This window comes from Selaginella moellendorffii, unplaced genomic scaffold (genome assembly GCF_000143415.4).
Source record: "Selaginella moellendorffii unplaced genomic scaffold, v1.0 SELMOscaffold_100, whole genome shotgun sequence".
NCBI classification, from domain to species: domain Eukaryota; kingdom Viridiplantae; phylum Streptophyta; class Lycopodiopsida; order Selaginellales; family Selaginellaceae; genus Selaginella; species Selaginella moellendorffii.
This window is the reverse complement of record NW_003314361.1, coordinates 229,694-249,530: the sequence shown is the minus strand read 5'-3', so window position 1 is coordinate 249,530 and position 19,837 is coordinate 229,694. Positions and strand designations below refer to the sequence as shown.

At 50.9% G+C, this 19,837-nt stretch overlaps 7 protein-coding genes and 1 pseudogene across 10 annotated transcripts; 3 read left to right on the top strand and 5 right to left on the bottom strand.

Annotated features, from left to right (window-relative positions):
* The first annotated feature begins 1,351 nt into the window (after window positions 1–1,351).
* On the top strand, window positions 1,352–4,521 carry LOC9637655 (probable serine/threonine-protein kinase WNK9). Its single transcript, XM_024663452.1, has 7 exons — window positions 1,352–1,736; window positions 1,799–1,836; window positions 1,897–2,124; window positions 2,192–2,415; window positions 2,490–2,647; window positions 2,710–3,118; window positions 3,177–4,521. The coding sequence occupies exons 1-7, from the start codon at window positions 1,641–1,643 to the stop codon at window positions 4,175–4,177; spliced, it is 2,154 nt and encodes a 717-aa protein (XP_024519220.1). The 5' UTR covers window positions 1,352–1,640; the 3' UTR covers window positions 4,178–4,521.
* A 925-nt stretch (window positions 4,522–5,446) lies between these two features.
* Window positions 5,447–7,588, bottom strand: LOC9637654 (integrin-linked protein kinase 1). The gene is made up of 11 exons (XM_002989648.2): window positions 7,209–7,588; window positions 7,029–7,103; window positions 6,875–6,973; window positions 6,714–6,808; window positions 6,529–6,649; window positions 6,383–6,462; window positions 6,270–6,329; window positions 6,103–6,218; window positions 5,961–6,046; window positions 5,788–5,903; window positions 5,447–5,716 (listed from the first exon to the last, which is right to left on the bottom strand). Exons 1-11 carry the CDS (start codon window positions 7,449–7,451, stop codon window positions 5,587–5,589), a joined length of 1,221 nt encoding a protein of 406 aa, XP_002989694.1. The 5' UTR covers window positions 7,452–7,588; the 3' UTR covers window positions 5,447–5,586.
* A 3-nt stretch (window positions 7,589–7,591) lies between these two features.
* On the top strand, window positions 7,592–8,872 carry LOC112342145 (annotated as a pseudogene).
* On the bottom strand, window positions 8,709–12,248 carry LOC112342130 (gamma-tubulin complex component 5-like). Of its 3 annotated transcripts, none has more exons than XM_024663449.1 (18): window positions 12,206–12,248; window positions 12,033–12,154; window positions 11,716–11,979; window positions 11,569–11,660; window positions 11,363–11,513; window positions 11,203–11,313; window positions 10,598–11,152; window positions 10,415–10,537; window positions 10,267–10,366; window positions 10,095–10,189; window positions 9,866–10,039; window positions 9,762–9,818; window positions 9,639–9,710; window positions 9,497–9,586; window positions 9,314–9,445; window positions 9,099–9,263; window positions 8,883–9,046; window positions 8,709–8,815 (listed from the first exon to the last, which is right to left on the bottom strand). In XM_024663449.1, exons 1-17 carry the CDS (start codon window positions 12,225–12,227, stop codon window positions 8,885–8,887), a joined length of 2,487 nt encoding a protein of 828 aa, XP_024519217.1. In that variant the 5' UTR covers window positions 12,228–12,248; the 3' UTR covers window positions 8,709–8,815; window positions 8,883–8,884. The 3 variants fall into 3 exon arrangements, with proteins under 3 accessions (XP_024519217.1, XP_024519215.1, XP_024519216.1); XM_024663447.1 differs by having other exon boundaries at window positions 8,713–8,828; XM_024663448.1 differs by lacking the exon at window positions 8,709–8,815 and having other exon boundaries at window positions 8,851–9,046.
* A 12-nt stretch (window positions 12,249–12,260) lies between these two features.
* Window positions 12,261–13,506, bottom strand: LOC9637653 (O-fucosyltransferase 23). Its single transcript, XM_002989647.2, has one exon. The coding sequence runs from the start codon at window positions 13,465–13,467 to the stop codon at window positions 12,268–12,270; it is 1,200 nt and encodes a 399-aa protein (XP_002989693.2). The 5' UTR covers window positions 13,468–13,506; the 3' UTR covers window positions 12,261–12,267.
* A 1,002-nt stretch (window positions 13,507–14,508) lies between these two features.
* Window positions 14,509–16,305, bottom strand: LOC112342144 (pentatricopeptide repeat-containing protein At4g02750-like). The gene has a single exon (XM_024663493.1). It carries the CDS (start codon window positions 16,303–16,305, stop codon window positions 14,509–14,511), a length of 1,797 nt encoding a protein of 598 aa, XP_024519261.1.
* Window positions 16,306–16,363: 58 nt separating this feature from the next.
* Window positions 16,364–17,998, bottom strand: LOC112342143 (pentatricopeptide repeat-containing protein At2g35030, mitochondrial-like). Its single transcript, XM_024663492.1, has one exon. The coding sequence runs from the start codon at window positions 17,996–17,998 to the stop codon at window positions 16,364–16,366; it is 1,635 nt and encodes a 544-aa protein (XP_024519260.1).
* Window positions 17,999–18,088: 90 nt separating this feature from the next.
* On the top strand, window positions 18,089–19,809 carry LOC9638122 (caffeoylshikimate esterase). Of its 2 annotated transcripts, XM_002989702.2 has the most exons (7): window positions 18,089–18,294; window positions 18,347–18,440; window positions 18,500–18,679; window positions 18,728–18,858; window positions 19,006–19,143; window positions 19,198–19,296; window positions 19,466–19,809. In XM_002989702.2, exons 1-7 carry the CDS (start codon window positions 18,259–18,261, stop codon window positions 19,787–19,789), a joined length of 1,002 nt encoding a protein of 333 aa, XP_002989748.2. In that variant the 5' UTR covers window positions 18,089–18,258; the 3' UTR covers window positions 19,790–19,809. The 2 variants fall into 2 exon arrangements, with proteins under 2 accessions (XP_002989748.2, XP_024519297.1); XM_024663529.1 differs by having other exon boundaries at window positions 18,500–18,858.
* Window positions 19,810–19,837: the final 28 nt, after the last annotated feature.

Here is a 19,837-nt window from a genome sequence, read left to right as displayed (position 1 = left end):
GGGTTTTAGAAAGGGAAGCGATGGAGGCGACGAATCTAGAGTCTCGATCGATCGAGGATGGCGCGAACAAGGCCGCGGAGAGCGGCGAGGTAATCTCCGATTTAGAGGTTTCCGGTCCCAAGAAAGGGAGCGGGAATGTGGACGACGGCGTTGATTCCCAGGCGGGAAAAACCGATGTAGCTTCCAACGAGGACGACGCGATTGGAAATTCGAGCTTGCCGGTGGTCGACAAGGACGAGAATTTGGAGGAAACAAAAGAAGAGCAAGAAGAAGCTCCAGTGGTGGAGGGAAAAGCACCGGAGGTCGAGAAGAAAGCCGTCTTACCATGGGAGGAGGAAGAACAAGTACCGCCGGAGCAGGAACCAGCGATCGAGAAAGGAGGACAGGAAGAACAAGTTGTGAACTTAGAGGAACCAGCGATCCAGGAAAAACAAGTGCCAGCGAAGAAGGCCAACTTACGACGAGAACAGGAAGAACAAGTGCCAGAGGAAAAAGCCAAGTTACCACGAGAACAGGAAGAACAAGTGTCCCCAATCGAGGAGATACCACGAGAACAGGAAGAACAACTGCCAGTGACCGAGGAGAAGGCCCAACAGGAGGACCAAGTGCCAGTGATCGAGGAGAAGGCCAAGCTACCACGAGAGAAGGAAGAGCAAGTGCCAGTGACCGAGAAGGGATCGAATTTACTGCGAGAACTGGAGGAGGAGGAAGATAATTCACGCGAAGAGGAGGTAAAGGAAGAAGAAAAGCTGCCCGTGGAGGACACGACCCAGGAAATCAAAGAACAGCATTTCATCGCGGGGGAGGATCCAAAAGCAGAACTGGGAGGTTTCGCCAAAGTCTACGAGGAACGCAGCGATGAGATTGCGCTGGATCATCACGAAGCTCCTCCGCCGCCACCTCCTCTCGTGGACGTCGCTCATCCCCCGGTGGAATCCATAGCAACGAATGGAGGCGATTACCATGGTAGCGGTGGTGGCGGAACTGGAACCATCGCGAAGACCAAGTCCATGATCAAAGGTTTCCTGTCGCGGTGTCTTCCAGAGTTCGAGAGATTTGACGCTCACTCGTGGGCATCCGGTCTCGCTCTGGGGATCATCGTGACGTGCTCCGCGGTCGTCATCTCCAAGAAGCTCGACAACATCAAAGGTAAATAAATAAACACATATAAAAGCTTTGCCTTATCGTTTGGTAGTATAGTTTAGATAACCTTATCAAATGCGAAGAAAAATCAAGAAATAGGTCTTCCACGTGGCGCAATCTCATTTGTACCTTTTTATTACGGCGAGTGGCTCCAGAGTGTTTTATATTGCCCATTGCTTGCGAAATAGGCTTTTTCTTTTCCCTTCCCCGCGGCCTTGTGGTGTTCTTGAGCGCTAGAGGAGGGCGGCGGCACGGCGCGGGTTGCGTGGAGGGGCATCGGGCGGCGCGCAGGGCGCGGGCCTGCGATCCAGGTGTCGGAGCTGGAAATCTGGGGGCTAGGGTTGATTCTGTAGCTCAAGGGTCTCGTTGGATGCCCCAGCGATGTCTGATTGCCGCCACGGATCGCCGCTGCCGCCTCTTCCTCTAGGCCGATTGAAATCCCGCAGCGGCGGCTCACGCCGCTGGAGCTCGTGTCCTCCCTTTTTGTAACAGCGTAGATGTGCTGCGTCATGGAGGTGGAATCAGGGGCCAACGCCGCCGATGCCGATGATTCCGAGTTTGTCGAGGTCGATCCCACTGGGCGCTATGGCCGGGTAAATTTTTTTCTTTTCGACTTGTGGCAAGATGGAAGAGCTCATGGTGGTTTTTCTCTCAGTATAACGAAGTCCTGGGTCGTGGAGCCTTCAAGACAGTGTAAGTCCTTTTTGTCGAGGAGATGGTTTTCGTTCCTAATGGGTTTTGATCTGTGTGTAGTTACAAGGCTTTCGACGAGGTGGATGGTATCGAGGTTGCCTGGAACCAGGTGAATGTCCAGGATGTTTTGGGAAGACCCGAGGACCTTGAGCGGCTCTACTCGGAGGTTCACTTGCTGAGGGGCTTGAAACACAAGAACGTGATCAAGTTCTTCACGTCATGGGTGGATCCACGGACGAAGAATGTGAACTTCATCACCGAGATTTTCACCTCCGGCACACTGCGACAGTGAGTTCCCTTCACATCCTTTAGTTTGAGCTTTAGCGTGTGTTTGTTTTTTGGTTTCGTCTCTTAGGTACCGCAAGAAGCACAAGAATGTTGACATGAAAGCGGTCAAGAATTGGGCTAGGCAAATCCTTCGTGGGCTGCTGTACTTGCACAGCCACGATCCTCCCATTATTCACCGCGATCTAAAGTGTGACAATATCTTTGTAAATGGGAACCAGGGAGAAGTCAAGATTGGAGACCTCGGCCTGGCGACAATTCTTCGTCAGGCTCATGCTGCGCACAGTGTGATTGGTGTGCATTTTATTCTCTCTCTCTCTCTCTCTGTCCTTTATTCTCTTTTCTGATCAAAGCGGTGCATTTTCCAGGTACTCCGGAGTTCATGGCACCGGAGCTTTACGAGGAGGACTACAATGAACTTGTTGACATCTACGCTTTTGGCATGTGCGTGCTGGAGCTCGTTACTTTCGATTACCCTTACAGCGAGTGTACAAATGCGGCACAGATTTACAAAAAAGTGTCGTCGGTGAGAGTTCTTGCACGATACGATTGAAACTTGGCAGCTCATTCTCGAATTTGTTTATGCAGGGAATAAAGCCTGCCGCCCTTGACAAGGTCAAGGATCCAGAGGTCAGAAGCTTCATTCAAAAGTGCCTCGCCACAGCATCCAAAAGGCTACCTGCACGGGAGCTACTGAAGGATCCATTCCTTCAGTGTGAAAGCGATCGGGACGGCGTAGCAGATTCCTTGCCAAGTCTTAACAAAGATCGGGTCAACGACATGGAAGAGCTAGTGAAGCCGAATGAAAAGATTAAGGCACACGGCAGCTTCGACAGTTGCCACTCACAGGAAACAGATAATGACGACATATCTAGAAAGCCTTCTAGGAACCCGTACTCGGAATTCAAGGATGATACGCAGAAAAGCAAGGACTTCAAGGTGAAGGGAAAGTTGAGACAGGACAACATATTCTTGCGGCTACGAATATCAGAGCAAGGTAATACTTTACGTAATCATTCTTGTGAGGTGACAACTGACTTTCTCGGTCTCCACAGGTCATGTGCGAAACATCCATTTTGCTTTCGACTTGGAAGCTGATACCGCTTTCAGCGTTGCCAGTGAAATGGTAACCGAGTTGGACCTGTCAGACCAAGACGTAGCCACAATCGCAGAGATGATTGACGCGGAGATATTGTCCCTGGTTCCGGACTGGAAGCCTGGCGGCGCATTTGATGCGGACGACGAGAAGGGTGTTGAAGATACAGGTCCAGTTGCCGAGGCGGAAGAGCTAAACGCCACAGAGATGCATAGCACTGACTCGACGCATGGGGAAGGGATGATGTTTGGACGCTTTGAGGAGGTTTCGGTGGGCTGCCTATCGACCGATACCGATTCGGAGCCCGAGCCCACCACCGGGCTCGACAACAACGGCCATTTCAGCCCCGCAGAAGAAGAGTATCCGGAGTTGGTTTCTTCGTCGACTAGCAAGCAGGACATGGTGGCACAGTGGATCAACAGCACGTCGGGTACGTTTCACGAGGGCCTGAAGCACGGTGAGGTGGTAAACCCGGAGCAACGGGAGCAGCAACACCAGGTTTTGGCGAGCGAGGAGCAGCAGCAGGAGCAGCAGCAGGAGCAACTGCTCAAGGCGGAGAGAGAGGACGATGGGATAAACACAAGCGTGACTGACATGCACACGAGCTCGGTTGGGGATTCGGTGTCGGAGGCTACGGTGTCCGAGGTGTCGGGGGCGAAGCTGGAGGATGGCTTCGACAACACGTCCGTTGTAGGTGGTCCGCGAGAGCGAGAGTGTGTCCCGGGCGAGCTATGCGAGATATCGGTGAATCGCATGGACTGCGCGGTGGTGGAAGCGGCGACGCCGCAGCCGGGCACAGGTTTGTACAGGTATTCGCCCAAAGCGCCGGAAACTGATAACGACATTCTCAAGAAGGAGAAGCTGCAGAGGTCGATTGCGGAATTGGAAGCAAGGACGCTCGAGGGGCTCTCGAAGAAGAATGGATACTTTGCTGGCCTGGTGAAGAAGGCGGGAGTGTAGGCTCTCCCTCGGTGGTTCGTTTTTTCCCTCTAGAACTAATATCTCTTTGCCAGGCCGAGGCAGGAAAGAAGAGTTTTTATAATTTTTTTTTTTTTGTTTTTGTTTTTGTTTTTGCTCGCGTGTTTGAGTAAGTTGCCCATGAGTGCTAAGATGTAAATAGCCAAGCGTGGTGCAAGGGAGAGATCTCGATTGATTTCATGAATAAGTTGTAGGACTGAAGGTGGTGGAAATTGGACACAAGGGTTCATTGATTCTGAGTTACGAACTGATTTAAAGTCTTGTAGCTTGAGCTAAAATCTCAAGTTGACAGGTTTGTCGCATTTGAACATGGGATTTGAAATTTGCATGGTGTGTCTTTGTCAAGGATTTTTGTTCGTTTCTTGCGGGGACTTTGCTAAATTTGTGGTGACTTTGGGTAAGACTAGAACCCAAAGACTGCCTTGGTTTCACCAGCTGAGTCTCGACACCCGTCTCCCGGGTTGAAATTTGTTCTTTGCATTTTGTAACAAGTATCTGATCTATCTGCGATGTTTGGCGCCAAATTGGATAGACTAGCATGTTCTAGAATTTACAGAAATCCATTCTTGGCGTAGAACTAGTCCTGTGTAATGAAATATGGTCGAATCCATTTATTTGGTTCCATGTAAACTATGAGGAGTTCCCAACCCTGACTTCTAACTTTCATAAGTTAGGTAAATCCCCAAGCTCCGGAGCACACAACAACATTTGGAACACCAAACTCAGAAGCAGCATGCATGGTCTGCCGTCCAAGCCACAATGAAGCGGGAGTCTTCAAGCGGATGCCTAACCTGCCATGAACCATAACAAGTCGCTGCCTGGTATATGGGACGTGAAGCTACCTTTTGCCACCCTTCTTCACCAACCTGTCTTCAAGAGGTTGAAGTAGAAGCTGCGAGGATAAACATTATATGGGATGGCATGTACGTATTTCCAACTCCCTCACCTCGTGAGCATCCATTAACTCAAGCTCCACATCTGCTTCCTCTTCAACATCTAACAGAGGCTGCCAGCTGCCGGTGGAGGAAAAGTAGGGAAAAAGAGCGTCGATTGCTCTGTCCACAACGTAGAGCTGTCGAGCACCAGAGACAATGGACCCATTGGGTGGCAGAAGCCAGGGGCCAAGCGTAGGCTATGGCTTTTTTCGGGATCATGAGACGTTCTCCATCGTGCGCACACGGCGTGGGTAATGGCGAGTGGGAGATTGTCTATGGATGGGCTAAAGGTTCAGGGGTTAAAGTAGCAGACATGTTTATGTCGCGGTAACAATGGCTTGCACCATCTTGCTTGAGTTGTTCTGATCTATTGCTGAATTTCTTCTACATTATAAGCAGTAGCCAGTCCTGATCGGGATACTTGGATTCATAGAACAACACAAATGTGTTTGGCAGCTACTTAGCGAATGGCCAGTGGTGGTGGTGATGTCCTTGTTGCGATCCTTGCAATCGTTCTAATCTTTCTATGATCGTGGGGAAAGATGGTCGCAGCGCTGGTGAGTCCTGCCAGCAATTTTCAATCAACCTGGCAGCACAAGCACAGGAGTTTTTGCGTGAGCAACAGTGAAGAACTTCTGTAGTGATTAATGTGCTCACTCTTTCATCTCTGCCGTGTATCCTTTGGCTTTGAAGCTGGGTCTTTCTCCGTCTGCTACAGTCGAAGCGGCAGAGTACGGTTCCATATGGAAGAATGGGGCATTTCCCTCAAACATCTACCAATTCAATTCATTAAGGACGTGAAGTCGTTTTGCACCAGGAGAAAGAGTTACCTCGTAAAGGATCATGCCAAAGGAGAAAACATCCACGCTCTTGTCATACTTGTCGTGCTTGAAGACCTCTGGTGCCATGTATCTATCTGCAACCACAATCAGCTTTAGTAGTATGAACTATAACAGAGTCTTAGACACGCACAACTCCCTGTTTCTCCGGTTAACTTATAAAAGTCGTGGGGATTCTGTCCCCGTATAAGCTTGCTCAGGCCGAAATCACCCACCTTGAGCTCGCTTCCTTCGTCCATGATAATGTTGCTGCAAAGCATCCATTTTAATTCCACAAGCCAGGATCAATAACAAACATACCGAGGCTTAAGATCTCTATGTATGATAACGTTGGGGCCTCGATGCAAGTAAGCCATCCCGCTGGAGACAAAAGGCACAAGAGTTAAAATAGGTGGAGCATCATAGCTAGATACCGTGCAATATCCAGCGCGAAGTTGATGGCAACGGAAGAATGTAAGCCCCTCTTCTCTCTCAAAACTCTGTGCAAATCACCCTGCACCGTGACTACGTGTTAGAGAACGTTACGACTGTGACCGAACGAGAAGAACAATTACCGGACCTTTGGGAGGAACTCTGTAATGAGCATGAGAGGTGGTTTCTTTGTGACGGCTCCCAGGAACTGGACAATGTTTGGATGTCGTAACTTCACCAAGAGCTGGACCTCGTACCGAAAGTCCTCGCTGGACAGAGCACAAAAAACAAATCATCGTCAGTCAAGAGATGGAACTCTAGTAGAAAACTTACACCACCATTCTGTCGTTGCAAAGAGAGGGTAGAATTGTCTTGGCCGCTACAGGAGTTCCTCTCCATACGACTTTGCGAATCTCTCCAAAGGATCCCTGGAAAGAAAAAAAATCCCACCGCTCAAAAAGAAGAAGAAGAAAAAAAAGAGGAGATCTTCCTACCTTTCCAATTAAAGTGCTGTGTCGCAAGTCAATCTCGCTTGGATCAATCTCCCAATCCCTGTTTCGTGGAGTGGGAGGAGTAACACCACTATTCCCTGTCTGCCAAGATCTATCAAAACAAGAAAAATGCCGAGAGCAATCCCAGAGCTCTTACCAGGAGTTGTCCCCCGTAATCCTGGATCAGCCTCACCAAATTCCCAAACCCAGCAGCCTCGGCATCCGTCAAGGGCTAAGAAGAAGGCGAAACAACGCGTCAAACAAGCAACACTGGGATGGGATCCCGAGAATGCAAGCCTTGGATCGCGAGCGAGGGAGGAGATAATCCAATACATACCGAGTTTCCCCAGCGATCCGTGGCATTCACGTTGGCGCCAGCGGCGAGGAGCAGCCGGGCGGCATCGGCGCCGCCGTGGAGCGCGGCGATGTGGAGCGCGGTGCGGCCATCGTAATCCTTGGCGTGGACGAGCGCTGGATCTGCGCGGAGGAGGCGCCCTAGCTGCGCTGCGTCATTGTTTCGCGCACACGAGAGGAGCTGGACCAATAGCTGCTGCCCCTTCTTCTCCTCTAACTCATCCATGGGATGAATTTGGAGAGAAGAATGTTATGGGAATAACGCCAAAGGTAAACCTATATTTTTAAAGGCCTCCACCTCCTTGGCATTGCGGCCTACGCAAGGACAAAGATATGAAAATCATTCGCGCCGCGTGAGAGCTTTGTCCATGGAGATATGGATTTAAATCTCCTCTCCAGAGTTTCATCACCTGTCAAATTATCTCCAGCTTCTCTTCTCCTCCTTCCTCCTTCCTCTAAGATCATCGTCGCTAGCTCTTCTTCTTGCAATGACAAGACCATCGCTGCTACCATCGCTAACTCTTCCTCTTGCGATGACAGGATCATCGCTGCTAGTATTGCTCTTCGCAGCAGCATTGCTCGTCGCTGGTAGCTCTCCCCCGACCGTCTCTACCTGGGAAGGCTGCCTCGTCTCCCAGAACGCTTCCTACATTCCCTCTGGCATCCCCGAGGCGGACGCCGAGGGGCTCCAGCTCGCGCTCAACGTCGAGTACCTGGAAGCCGAGTTCTTCCTGTGGAGTGCTTTCGGACACGGCCTCGACGTTATCATCCCCGGCCTCTCCGGCGGAGGATCACCTCCCGTAGGAGCTCAGCTCGCAAACTTGGATGAGTTTACCAGAGACTTGTCCGCTCAGTTTGGCTACCAGGAGATCGGCCACCTCAGGTAGTTCTCGGGTCGTGTCGAGCAGTAGCCGGGGTTTCGAGCTAGCTCTTCTCACTTGTTTTCCCACGTAACCATGCAGGGCCATCAAGGACACTCTAGGCTCGGCCGCGTTCCGCCGTCCTGTCCTGGACCTCAGCCGTGCAAACTGGGCGGCCTTCTTCGACAGAGCCCTGGGTGGCAGCCTCAATCCTCCTTTCGACGTCTACGCCAACAGCCTAAACTTCCTGCTCGCTTCTTACATGATCCCTTACATCGGCCTCACTGGTTATGTCGGAGGAAACACCAATCTCCAGAGCTCCACGGCCAAGCGGGTAAAGTGATGTATACATCCGGAGCTGGCTGACTTCCAAAACCTTTGTCACCAGCTTGTTGCAGGCCTGCTGGGTGTCGAGTCGGGGCAGGACGCAGTGATCCGAGCCTATCTCACTGAGCATGCCGAGCGCATAGTTTCACCGTACAGCTTCACTGTTGCAGAGGTGACCGCAAGGCTTTCCAACTTCCGTAGCACCATAGACCATTCCTACGGCGTGAATGACGAGGGAATTCACGTTCCGCTGTGTCTTGGAGCCGAAGGCAGGACCACCCAAAACACCCTCGTCGGTGACGACTACTCTGTTTCGTACTCTCGCACCCCGGCGCAAGTCCTGTCCATTGTCTACCGGACTGGGAATCCTTCGTGTCCTGGCGGCTTCTTTCCAGTAGGAGCTCTAGGAATTATAGCTACAAGCTTCTTGTCAGAAGGTTGCGGCCAAGCATGAAATGCATCCCTCGTACCTTTACTTTGAAAACAAGTTCTTCTTCAGCCTGTGCGGTTGCAAGTCTGGAATCGGTGTCAGCAGCTGCCCGGATTCGGAAAGGTAGTAGTTGTTGTAGTTAATTCGGGTGATGAGTTCCGTTAGATGAGGGAAATGTCCGACGTTCAACTTAAACGACAAAACCTGAAGACAGGAGGAAAGCATTAGAACGTGGTAAGAATTATAGCTAGCGTACCCTCAAAAGAAACGCAATGCACTCGTCAAACTGCTTGGCAACGTTGTCAATTTCCAGCTGAGATCGAGGGGCAGTGCCTGCTGATCCGACAACCCCACGCTGGACAGCATAAAATTCCAGTGCCAACCCCAGTATCGACTTCACACGGCTCGAAATCAGCGTCCACTGAATGGAGTAGCGTCAGGTGAGAGGGATACAGTGCCTTGTATACTTACCAGTTTGTCTGGTGCAACAAAGCACTGCCTCTGAATAGAGATCAAGTACATATCATGGCACGAGATAACTTCATCGAGTGACCTTGCCGAAGACATTCCTTCACAAAGCTCCAGCCACGAACTGTATAGTACCTGTCACGAAACTTCTTAGATCGTGCAATTCGAAGATAGAAATGATCTTACCTGATCCATGACGTAGTGATGCAAGGTGTTTACGAAGTGCATGAGCTTCATTTGTAGAAGTAGTTGTGGTTTGTGGCTATCAGAGTCTCCCTGCCAAAAGCGTTTCAAGTGAATTGCGTCCCTCAAACAAGTAAATGCAAACCTTCCACGTCCATCGGCATGCTTTGTCCAGAGCTTGCTTTGCTCTCTTCACTTTTAGCAGGAAGCACATCACCTGTTTTACTTGAATTGAATGATTATTAAGCTCAGAAAATTTACATCGCACCTGGTTGTATCTTTTGATTGCATCACTGTCAATGATGAGCTCCAAAGGCCATGCCACCTGCCAAAGCCACAATGAAATATGCTAGAGAGGAAAGCGAAGCACACCTTATACTCAAAACGGAGGTCTTGTAAAGTATCTATGCCAAAAACTGGGCTACGTCCAGTAAACTGCACACGATGAACTGGAGACCTTTCCGCCGTTCCGCGCGATTCCATTTTTACAACCAAAGAATCTAGAGTGGAATACATGGCAGCATCCGCAGAGCTTCGAACTGATTCCTGAGCGCGAAATGAATCTATGAGAGAAAGAGAGAGGGAAAAACTACTCATTCACCTGTAGCATGGTGTTCAACTCGTAAAAATCATCCCATGGTTCCCCACGATCAAGTTTATTGAAAAGCACAAACGAGAACTGCTGCAGCAGGTCTCCTGAAAGAAAGAAAAAAAAAGAGAGAAAGAAACACATTTCCATCAACATTCTTAAGAAGAGAGATTAGACACCGTACCAGAGCCCATCAGGTAAAGAGAACGCAGAAGCGATAGTTCTTCCATCAGACGCCATTCTCCCATTAGCTTTTCAAGCAACTGTGCACCTATGGCATTAACCTGTATGAAAGCTTAGCCAAGCTACAAACTTGTGGAGGCTACGTATACCTGCTTGGTTATCAAGCTGATGAGGCATTCTTGAACTATCACTGTTGATGAAGGTGTTACCGGAAAGTCAACACGTTGTAGCCATTCTAACATTGAGATAGCCGCTCCGCACTCGGTACTTTCCTGTGCACTCACCACGATCCTTGAAATGAGTTTCAGTCTAATTTCGATCAAACTTCTTACCTCTTCTGAAGATATCTCCGCAAGAGTTGCGAACACCAGCTTCAACTCTTTTTCATCCACCAGCATTTGACGGTGCAAAATACTCCCGCATCCGCTACCATGAAGATAACTCGTACGATCAACGTGGCCCTTATCATTCGAAAACACTGCATTCCGAAGTCCATGGTCGTCCAATGAAGGCAGAATGATTGTACTGGATATATGACCTTCAGTCCCTGCGGCTATCTTAGTCAGGGATGACAGCTCGGTGGGAGGAAGGTTGTCTTGTACGAGGAGTTTCTTCAACGAAAGGCAGAAGTTCTCGAACAGAGATGTCTCTGGGGCTTGAATCAGTTGTACAGTAGATGCCTTTGCCACGCCTTCCTTCTGAAAATGCCGTAAAAGCTGCAACGATTTTCCCGCGGAAAGAATCGGCATTGCAATTGGTTGCAGAAATGAAGCACAGCTAAGACTCTGCCGCTCCTCCCCGGTTTGGTCTGTATAACGTACTAAGTATCCCGTTTGCCAAAATGCAGTGTCTTGGATTGAAGCCGAAGCATTGGCATAAAAGAACAGCTGCCCGAAATATGTTAGCCGTTAGTATGCTCGCTTGGAGCAGAATGTACCTCGCCAAAAGGATCCGACAAGCTTCCTTCCTGAAGCCAAGTATCGAGGAGTTGTACATGAGGCCACAGGCTCACGACGAACAACAGCAACAGCGTACGATATGCTTCTTCCTACAGGCAGCAAAGTTAGAACCAATGCAGAGAAGAATCGGAGGCCTACCTCCCCATCCTTCAACAAGGAGAACTTATTCAAAGCGTCAAACAGGAAAGTTAGGATGTGAGTAGACAAGTTGGCAGCATCATACGTAAAGAAGTTATTCGGAACAGCGTTGTTCACGACGTGGTCAAGGAACTTGAAAGCGGAACTGACCCTGCAGATGAAGCAAAATAGTAAAGGGTCATCAGAAAACTGTCTGCGATGCATACCAGGACAAACTCTCGGAAAGATTTAATAGAGTGACAGACGATGGCTCTTGCACCGCCTCAGTCTCTTTCTCCAGGACAGCACGCCTTATGTGCTGCAAAGAGAACAGATTATTACAGGAATGCCTCGAAATCAAAAGCAAACTCCACCTCAAGCCGCAGAGAAACTGCTTTAGCGAAAGCCTCCAACGTCGGGAACTTATGAGAAAGCGACATGGAGGCCTTGGAGACGAACTTTTGGACTCTTCTCGAGCTCGTCGCCGCAGAAAGAAATGGCCGTAGCATTACCAGCAAGCTGGATGGCGAGAGATGGGAGACGTGTGTTCCAAGTTTGAAATAGAACTGGAGCTTGGCTTTGTCCCATAAGATCGTCTCGCCAGGTGATCCTTGCAGTGCGTGAAGCACATCCTTCACCTTTGATGGAAGAAGTTACAAGACGATCGGAAAAACAAAGAAATGAGACTTACAATCTGAGCTTCGGTGACCCGGAAGAGCTGCTTTGGCACAGCAAACGGTAGCTCCACGGTTCGTACACTGCTGAGGAGATCGATGAGCTCTCCGTGACACCCAATCGATCCATTCTCCAGAGCTGCGAAAAAAACTAGAGTGTAAGAGCCTCCAAAAAACTCCGAACTCTTACCGAGCGGCACGGGCACGCCCATGGCAGCGAAGCGCGCGCTCTCCTCCTCCACGGCGATAGGGTTAGGGCGCGGGCGTCACAGCACAGCTAACCTCAAGTGACTCATACGAGATCTCGCTCAGCGATGCCTTGGAGAGGTCGGCCAGCCATGGCCGCGCACTGCCCTTGTCCGTCACAAGATTGTAGGCGAAGGACGATTCGCAAGAGTGTGGCGCATCGAGAGTCCTCTGGAGCACCACCAAGCTGGAGAAAGTGGAGAAGCTGTTGCCCACGAACACTGTGGCTCGGCGGCAGATCTCATAGTCTATGGCGGCCTGGATCAAGTAAGGATGCCTGGCGTAGCGATCCAAAACCCCCAGCTTCTTCTTCTCCACCGGCACTAGATCCTCTCCCCAGCCGCGGAGAAGAGAGCTCTCGCCCTCCTCGAGAAGAACATCCGCCACTGCCAGATATACCAATGCCGGCCGCTTCAAACTCTCGATCCTCCTCACGCGATCGATGATCTCCTCCTTGCTGCTACAGATGGAGAGTTTCTTCCCTTCCTTCTCCAGCGCTCGCTTCTCGGTGTTCCGGCAATGGATCATCCAATCCCTCTCGATGCGCATGTGAACCGCGACATAGGATGGATTTCGAGAGCTCGATGCCAGCTCCAATCTCGATGCTACATACTCCACATCCGATATTATGCTGCTCGTCAGCTCCAGGCACTGGAAGATCGTCACGTATTCCCTTACCGCCCAGTGATCCGGCCACAAGAAGGGATTCTTGCCAAGAATCTCCAATACCTCGTGATCTTGCCTCCTACATTCTTCCAGATGCTCTAGATCCCTAGCTGCCGTCCATCTCCGCCCGCTTCCCTTGATCACTTCCACCGCCGGCGCTCCATCCGGCACATCTGCCTCGCGCGCGATCCTCACAAACCCGGAGCACCTCGAGTTGAAAGAATCGAGCGAGAAGACCGCGTCGAAGGGGATCGTCTGCGCTGGAGAGGAGGAATTATGGGAGAGCGAGGCACTGAGAGTGGGCATCAAGAGGCTCCTGTTGAGATACCTAGCGGTGAGAGCAGCCCGGGCGAGCGCGATCTTCTGGTTGTTGAGACCCCAGATAATCTGTGGAACGCGAAGAAATCGCTCGCGCTCGATGCCATGGCGAGCACCACCGCCAATGCGATCCCCGCGATCCTTTCCTTGGAACCCTAGCAAATAGCACCCGGACAGCGCCATGATGAGAACAAGGACTCCAACGCCTCTCTTCTTTGCCATTGACTAGAAAAGAATCTAGGTGTTTCATTGGCATGTTAATCTTCAATTGGCATATTCGCTAGAAAAAAATCTAGCTTTTCATATTCGCCCTTCTACGTTTGATAGCAGTTAGTAGTATGAAGATCCCTGGCAATGTGGTTGGCAACATATTCCCCTCTTTTTTGACATTTCCATGTTTACTTTGGGCTTTAAGATTTTAGAGTGTAATGCATGTGGTTTTTACTTTCTACCTTATAATGATTTATTATAAGATAATTATGAAGAATTTAATCTTTGGATACATATGCTAAAGGTGATGATAGACTATTGAATGAAGGAATATAACTAAACTTAAAAGTAAAAGAACCAAAATATAGAACAAAAGAAAGTGATAATGAAATAGTCATAAAGCATTTAGTATCCCAATGCATGCAAAATAGAGTCAAATGGAATTTAGTGTTATTTTAACATACTGATGTCTAACTTAGGACATAAATACTCCACAACTAATATAATATAAAGTTGCAAAAATGACTTCTAAAACCTTTGTCACCAACTTGTTGCAAACCTGCTAGGAGTCAAGTCAGGGTAGAACACAGTTTCTCATTAAGCATGTAGAGCACACATTTTCACTACTATAAAGGTGATTACAAGGCTTTTATAGTAATGGCCTTATATTCAAATCTAACTTTACTTTCCTAAACAGCTTGGATTAAACACATGGCAAAAAAGGCTGAGTTAGTTTTTCATGAATTTTGAGACACAAACAAGGCAATGCAATGTTGCTTTCATTTTCTTTCCCCTCAGAAGAAATGATTAAATCTCTGAAGAAGACTTACAATTTGCGCTTTGGTAACCATGAAGATTCTCCATTCTCTAGAGCTGCAAGGAAATAAATAAACAAACACTCTAACTCTAGCAAATAGAATCTAAATAGCACAAGGACTTTGGCACCACTCCTCTTGCCATTAAAAAATGCTACTAGAAAGAATCTAGCATATTCTCTCCTGAAAAAAGAATCTTCTATTAGCATATTCTCTAGAAAAGAATCTAGGTTTTCCATCACCTCTTGCTGGATCTTTGCTTGTAAGCGTTTGATAGCAGCTGGTAGCACGAAGATCTCGCGGGCTGGAGCTTGACAATCTGATCGGCAGCATACTCCCCTCTCTCGACATCCCCGTGCATTCTACACGCACCCAGCACGATCGTCCACGCCACACCGTCGGGAAGAAAGGGCATGCTCTCGAGGAGCTCCTGGGCCTCTCTCACGCGGCCGCTCCTCCCAAACGCGTCCACAATGCAGCAGTAGTGATCCACCAATGGCGCAATCCAGTGATCCGTGCACATCGATACAAAGTGGTGCTTTCCAATCTCGACGAGGCCGCCATGGCTGCAAGCGCCGAGAATCCCGATGAAGGCCACATCGTCAACAGGAATTCCTCCAAGGTTCATCAAATGGTAGAGCTCCAGAGCCTCGTTGCAATGCCCATTTTGGGCATAGGATGCTATCATACACGACCAGGTGACCAAGCTCTGTCCAGGCATTCTCTCAAAGAGTTCTTTTGCTCGATCGACGCTCCCGCTAACAGCATAGGCTCCTGCGAGAGCGGTCCATGCGACAACATCCCACTGCGGCATCCGATCAAAAATCTCCTTTACAAGCACCAGATGCCCGTTTTGCGCATGTATATCGAGCAGAGCCGTCCACGACACAACGTTCCTCTGCGGCATAGCCTCAAACAGCGATTTTGCTTCCTCCAAGTGCTTCTTTTGCGCGTATACGATCATCAAATTCCATGACACAAGGTTTCTCTTCGGCATTCTTGCAAAGACGCTGCCTGCTTGATCCAAGCAGCCATTGTGGGCATACGCCTCCACCATGGTGCTCCAGGCAACAACGTTGTGAAGGGGCATAGAATCAAACACGCTCTTGGCGCTGTTGACAAGCCCACAATCGCCATAAGCAGCCGCCATTGTTGTCCACGAAACTTGATCCTGCTCGGGCATCTCGTCAAAGTATCCCTTTGCATTCTGTAGATACCCCTTATGGGCATATCCCGCGATCATCCCATTCCAAGTGATGGAGCTCCACTGGGGAATCTTCGCAAACATAGCCTTAGCGTCTTCCAGATACCCATCCTGGGCATACGAGGTGACCATGGCTGTCCAGGAGACAACGTTGTGCTCCGGCATCTCGTGAAAGAGCTTGCCTGCATCGGCAATCCGGCCACTCTCTGCATAGGCTTGGATGATCGCATTCATCGTCACCACATTCCACTGCGGCATCCGATCGAAAACATGCTTCGATTCCTCCACGCTGCCTTCCTCCGCGTACATGGCAACGAGCGACGTCCACGAGATCACGTCCCGAATGGGCATCCCATGAAAAAACTCCCTAGCGCCTTTGTGATCCCCACACTGGGCATATGCCGCCACCATTGCGTTCCCAGTAACGAGATTCTTCGTAGGCATCACATCGAAAATCTCTCTTGCCTCTCGGAGATAGGCGTACTGATTGTAGGCAGTGATCATTGCGGTGGCCGAGACAACATTTGCGGCGGGCATCAAGTCGAACACTCTGCGTGATTCTGATAGATACCCATTCTGGGCATATGCGGTGATCATGATTGTCCACGAGAATTCGTTGCGTGGAGCTGTGCCATCGAACACCATTTGCGCGTCCTTGATGCTCCCGCACTTGCCGTACATCTCCACCAGAAGATTTGATAGAAAAACGTTCTTCTGGCAATACGGCCATTGCAAGATCTGGGAGTGGATGTGTCTTCCCTGCTTTAGATCCTTGAAGTTGCCGCAGGATTTCACTAAGCTCGCGAACACCGAGACCTCGGCTTGTTGCATCGACTCCTCTCTTCCGCCATAAGCCTAGCGATCCATTTCCGCAGAGTTTTGGTCGCTCTCAATCGCAATCAAGAGTGACGTGCTGCTTGGTCCGGAGCATACTCGCGAAGAGCACGTAATGCGCGGGATCGCTTTCCCCGATTCCAACGGCATGACGCGCTGCTCGAGTCGCCCTCTCGCGGTCGCTGTGAATTTTGCAAGCCGCGAGCAAGCAGTGCCAGTCCACATCATCCGGCATGAAGGGCATGCTCGCAATCAGGTCCTCCGCGTCTTCCAAGTGCCCAGATCGTCCCAATGCATCCACCAAGCAGCTGTAGTGAAGCTTAATGGGCGGTATGCCGTGGTCGCGAACCATGTCCAGGAACACGCACCGCGCGGTAGCCACGGTACCGCCGTGGTTGCAGCCGAGCAGCAAGCACAGGAACGTCACGTCGTCGGGCCGTACACCATGGTGCGCCATGAGCTGGAAGGCCTGGAGGGCGAGGGAGAAATGGCCACTATCTCCGTACGCCCCCAGGAGGGTATTCCACGCCAGAATGTCCTGCGCGGGCATTCCCGCAAAGAAGCCGCCGGCGGCGCCAACATCCCCTTCGCGGGCATGGGCTGCCAGCATGGTATTCCACGTAAGCACGTCCCACATGGGCATGCGCTGGAACATGGAGAGCGCGCCACGTGTATCCCTTGCCTGGGCATACGCCGCAAAGAGCGCATTCCACGCTACCACGTCGCGCCGCGGCATGCCGCAGTCAAACATGGCCTTCGCCTGCGGCACCTGCCCGTTCTGGGCATATGCCACGAGCATCGCGTTGACCGTGTACTCGTCCTGCGACGGCATATCCAGGAAGAGGTCGCGGGCAGCGTTGACCAACCCGTGCCGGCCGTACGACACGAGCATGGCGGCCCACACGGCCATGTCGCGCATGGGTATTCGATCAAACAGGGCTTTTGCGTGGCGGAGGTGAGCGGCGTGGGCGGAGGCGGCGAGGAGCGCGGTCCACGCCACCACGTCTCGGCCCGGCATCTCGTCAAACATGGTTTTGGCCTGGTCGAGATCGCCGGATTGTGCGATGGAGACGAGCATGCTCGTCCAAGACTGTGGGCTTCTCTCGGGAACTGAGTCAAACATCGCCTTGGCAGTGGCTGCGAGGCCGAGCTGGTTGTAGGCGGCGATCATGGTGGCCCAGGTGACCCCGTCGTGCATCGGCATTCTCTCCGCCAGGATCTCCATCTCCTCCAGATGCCTTCTCTGGGCATACACCGCGACGAGAGTGTTCCACGACACGACGTTCTTGGGCACTCGATCGAATGTGCGTTTGGCCTCGTCGGCCATTCCCCGGCGCGAGAAGACCCCGATCATCACCGCCCCCGAGACAGTGTCCGGGTCGGGCATTTTCCGGAAGATGAGCGTCGCCTCCACGAAGCGCTGGTTGTGGACGCAAGCGGCGAGCATCATCGTCCACGAGTGGCTGTTCTTGAGGGCGATGGAGTCGAACACCTGGATCGCGTCGTCGACGCTGTCGTAGCGGCCATACATCTGGATGAGCACATTGGAGAGATATATCCCGGCGTTCCCCTTGAAGAGAGTGTGGCGAGCGGTGATGAGAGCGTGGACGCTCCGGAGCTGCGAGACGCTCTTGCAAGATCGAACGAGACCCGCCCATTCCTCCACGCTCAGCAGCTTCCTAACGACCATTCCATGGATTGAACCATTCAAACCCTAGAAACCGCCCCGGGAATATTCTCTTTGAATTTGGGTTCTTCTTCTTCTTCTTTGCCCCGCCGGGATCGAGCGCATCGGTCGCGGTCGTCGGCTTTCTTTTTTGTTTAGATTTTTTTTTGCTGCTCACCACGCGCATGGTGTCCCCTGTTTCACCTTGCCCACCCAAAATCGCGCTTTGATCGAAGAACAGGGCGGAAAATTGTCGAGGCGATCTATAGGTAGATCGATCGATCATGGCAGTAGCCAGCGGCAGCGTTGCATTCCAATCGGTACAAGCATGGGATTTTTCTGGGGCGACCCCTAATTCTTGTGGTTTGGCAGGGATACATCAAGAGCGCGAGAGGGGTGAAGCTCTTCACTTGTAGCTGGCTTCCTGCCAACCAGGAAGTGAAAGCTCTCGTTTTCCTCTGCCATGGTGAGTCCGTTCTTAAATCTTTTGATTTCTTTTTTCTGAGTGGAGTGAATCGTGGCTAGGCTATGGAGTCGAGTGTAGCATCTTCATGCGAGGCACGGGGACGAGATTGGCACAGGCAGGCTACGCGGTCTTTGGGATCGACTATGAAGGCCACGGCAAATCGGAGGGAGCTGTGTGCCTTGTGGAGAGATTCTCGGACGTGGTGGACGATTGCAGCTCCTACTTTCGATCCATTCGAGGTAACTATAACGCTCTTGGATCGATTTCTCATGATCGAACGCCTGTAGAGATGCCCGATTACAAGAACAAGGCGAGGTTTCTGTATGGCGAATCCATGGGTGGAGCGGTGGCGCTCTTGATCCACAGGAAGGAGCCAATGGATTGGAACGGAGCCGTTCTTGTCGCTCCGATGTGCAAGGTCAACTCTTCCCCTCTCTCCATCGCTCCGCTCGAATCGTTTCACTGTTTCTTTATCGTTCCTGTTTCTTCGGCAACGATTTCTCGCGAACTGTTCCTCGTTTCTGACTTTTTGGCATTCGTTTCTTGTGCTTTGTTTTTCTCACAGATCTCCGAGAAACTCAAGCCACACCCAGTGATCGTGAGCATCCTCACGCGACTGTCTCCACTGATCAAGTCGTGGAAGATTGTTCCCAGCAAAAACATCATTGACCACGCCTTCAAGGACCCCATCAAGAGAGACGAGGTATGATATCGATGGGTGATCCTTTTTCTCTCACGACTAAACGTCCATGAACAGATAAGAGCAAATCCGTACGTATACCAAGACAAGCCGCGGGTCCAGACGGCGCTACAGATGATGGTGGCGAGCACAGACCTGGAACAGAGATTGGACGAGGTACGTACGCATAACTGCGCTTCACTCTCCTCGACTTGGATTGCTTTCCCTGTATGCTGGAGTAGCAGATTGATGGAAACTGTTTGGAATTGATGGACTAGCGCTGGATTGCGAATTGATGACTAGCGAGCTGACGCCGTTGGTTTGGCTGCGTGTCTGTTTCACGCAGGTCACATTTCCATTCCTCGTCGTTCATGGGAAAGAAGACACGGTCACGGACCCCGCGTGTAGCGTGGAGCTACACAAGCGCGCGCGGAGCACTGACAAGACGCTCAATCTCTACCCGGAGATGTGGCATGGCCTCACCGTGGGTGAATCCGACGAGAACATCGAGCGCGTCTTCGCGGACATCGTGGCGTGGTTGAATCTTCGCAGCCCGGCCGGGGCGTTGACCGCCAAGACCTTACAGCAATCCGACCTCAAGATGGTCATCGACGACCACAAGTTGACCGCGTCCAATGGTGTTTGTAATAATAACCATTCTTTCAATTAACAGAAAACTCCACTTGACTATATTCGAACGCCGGACCTCATAAAACTC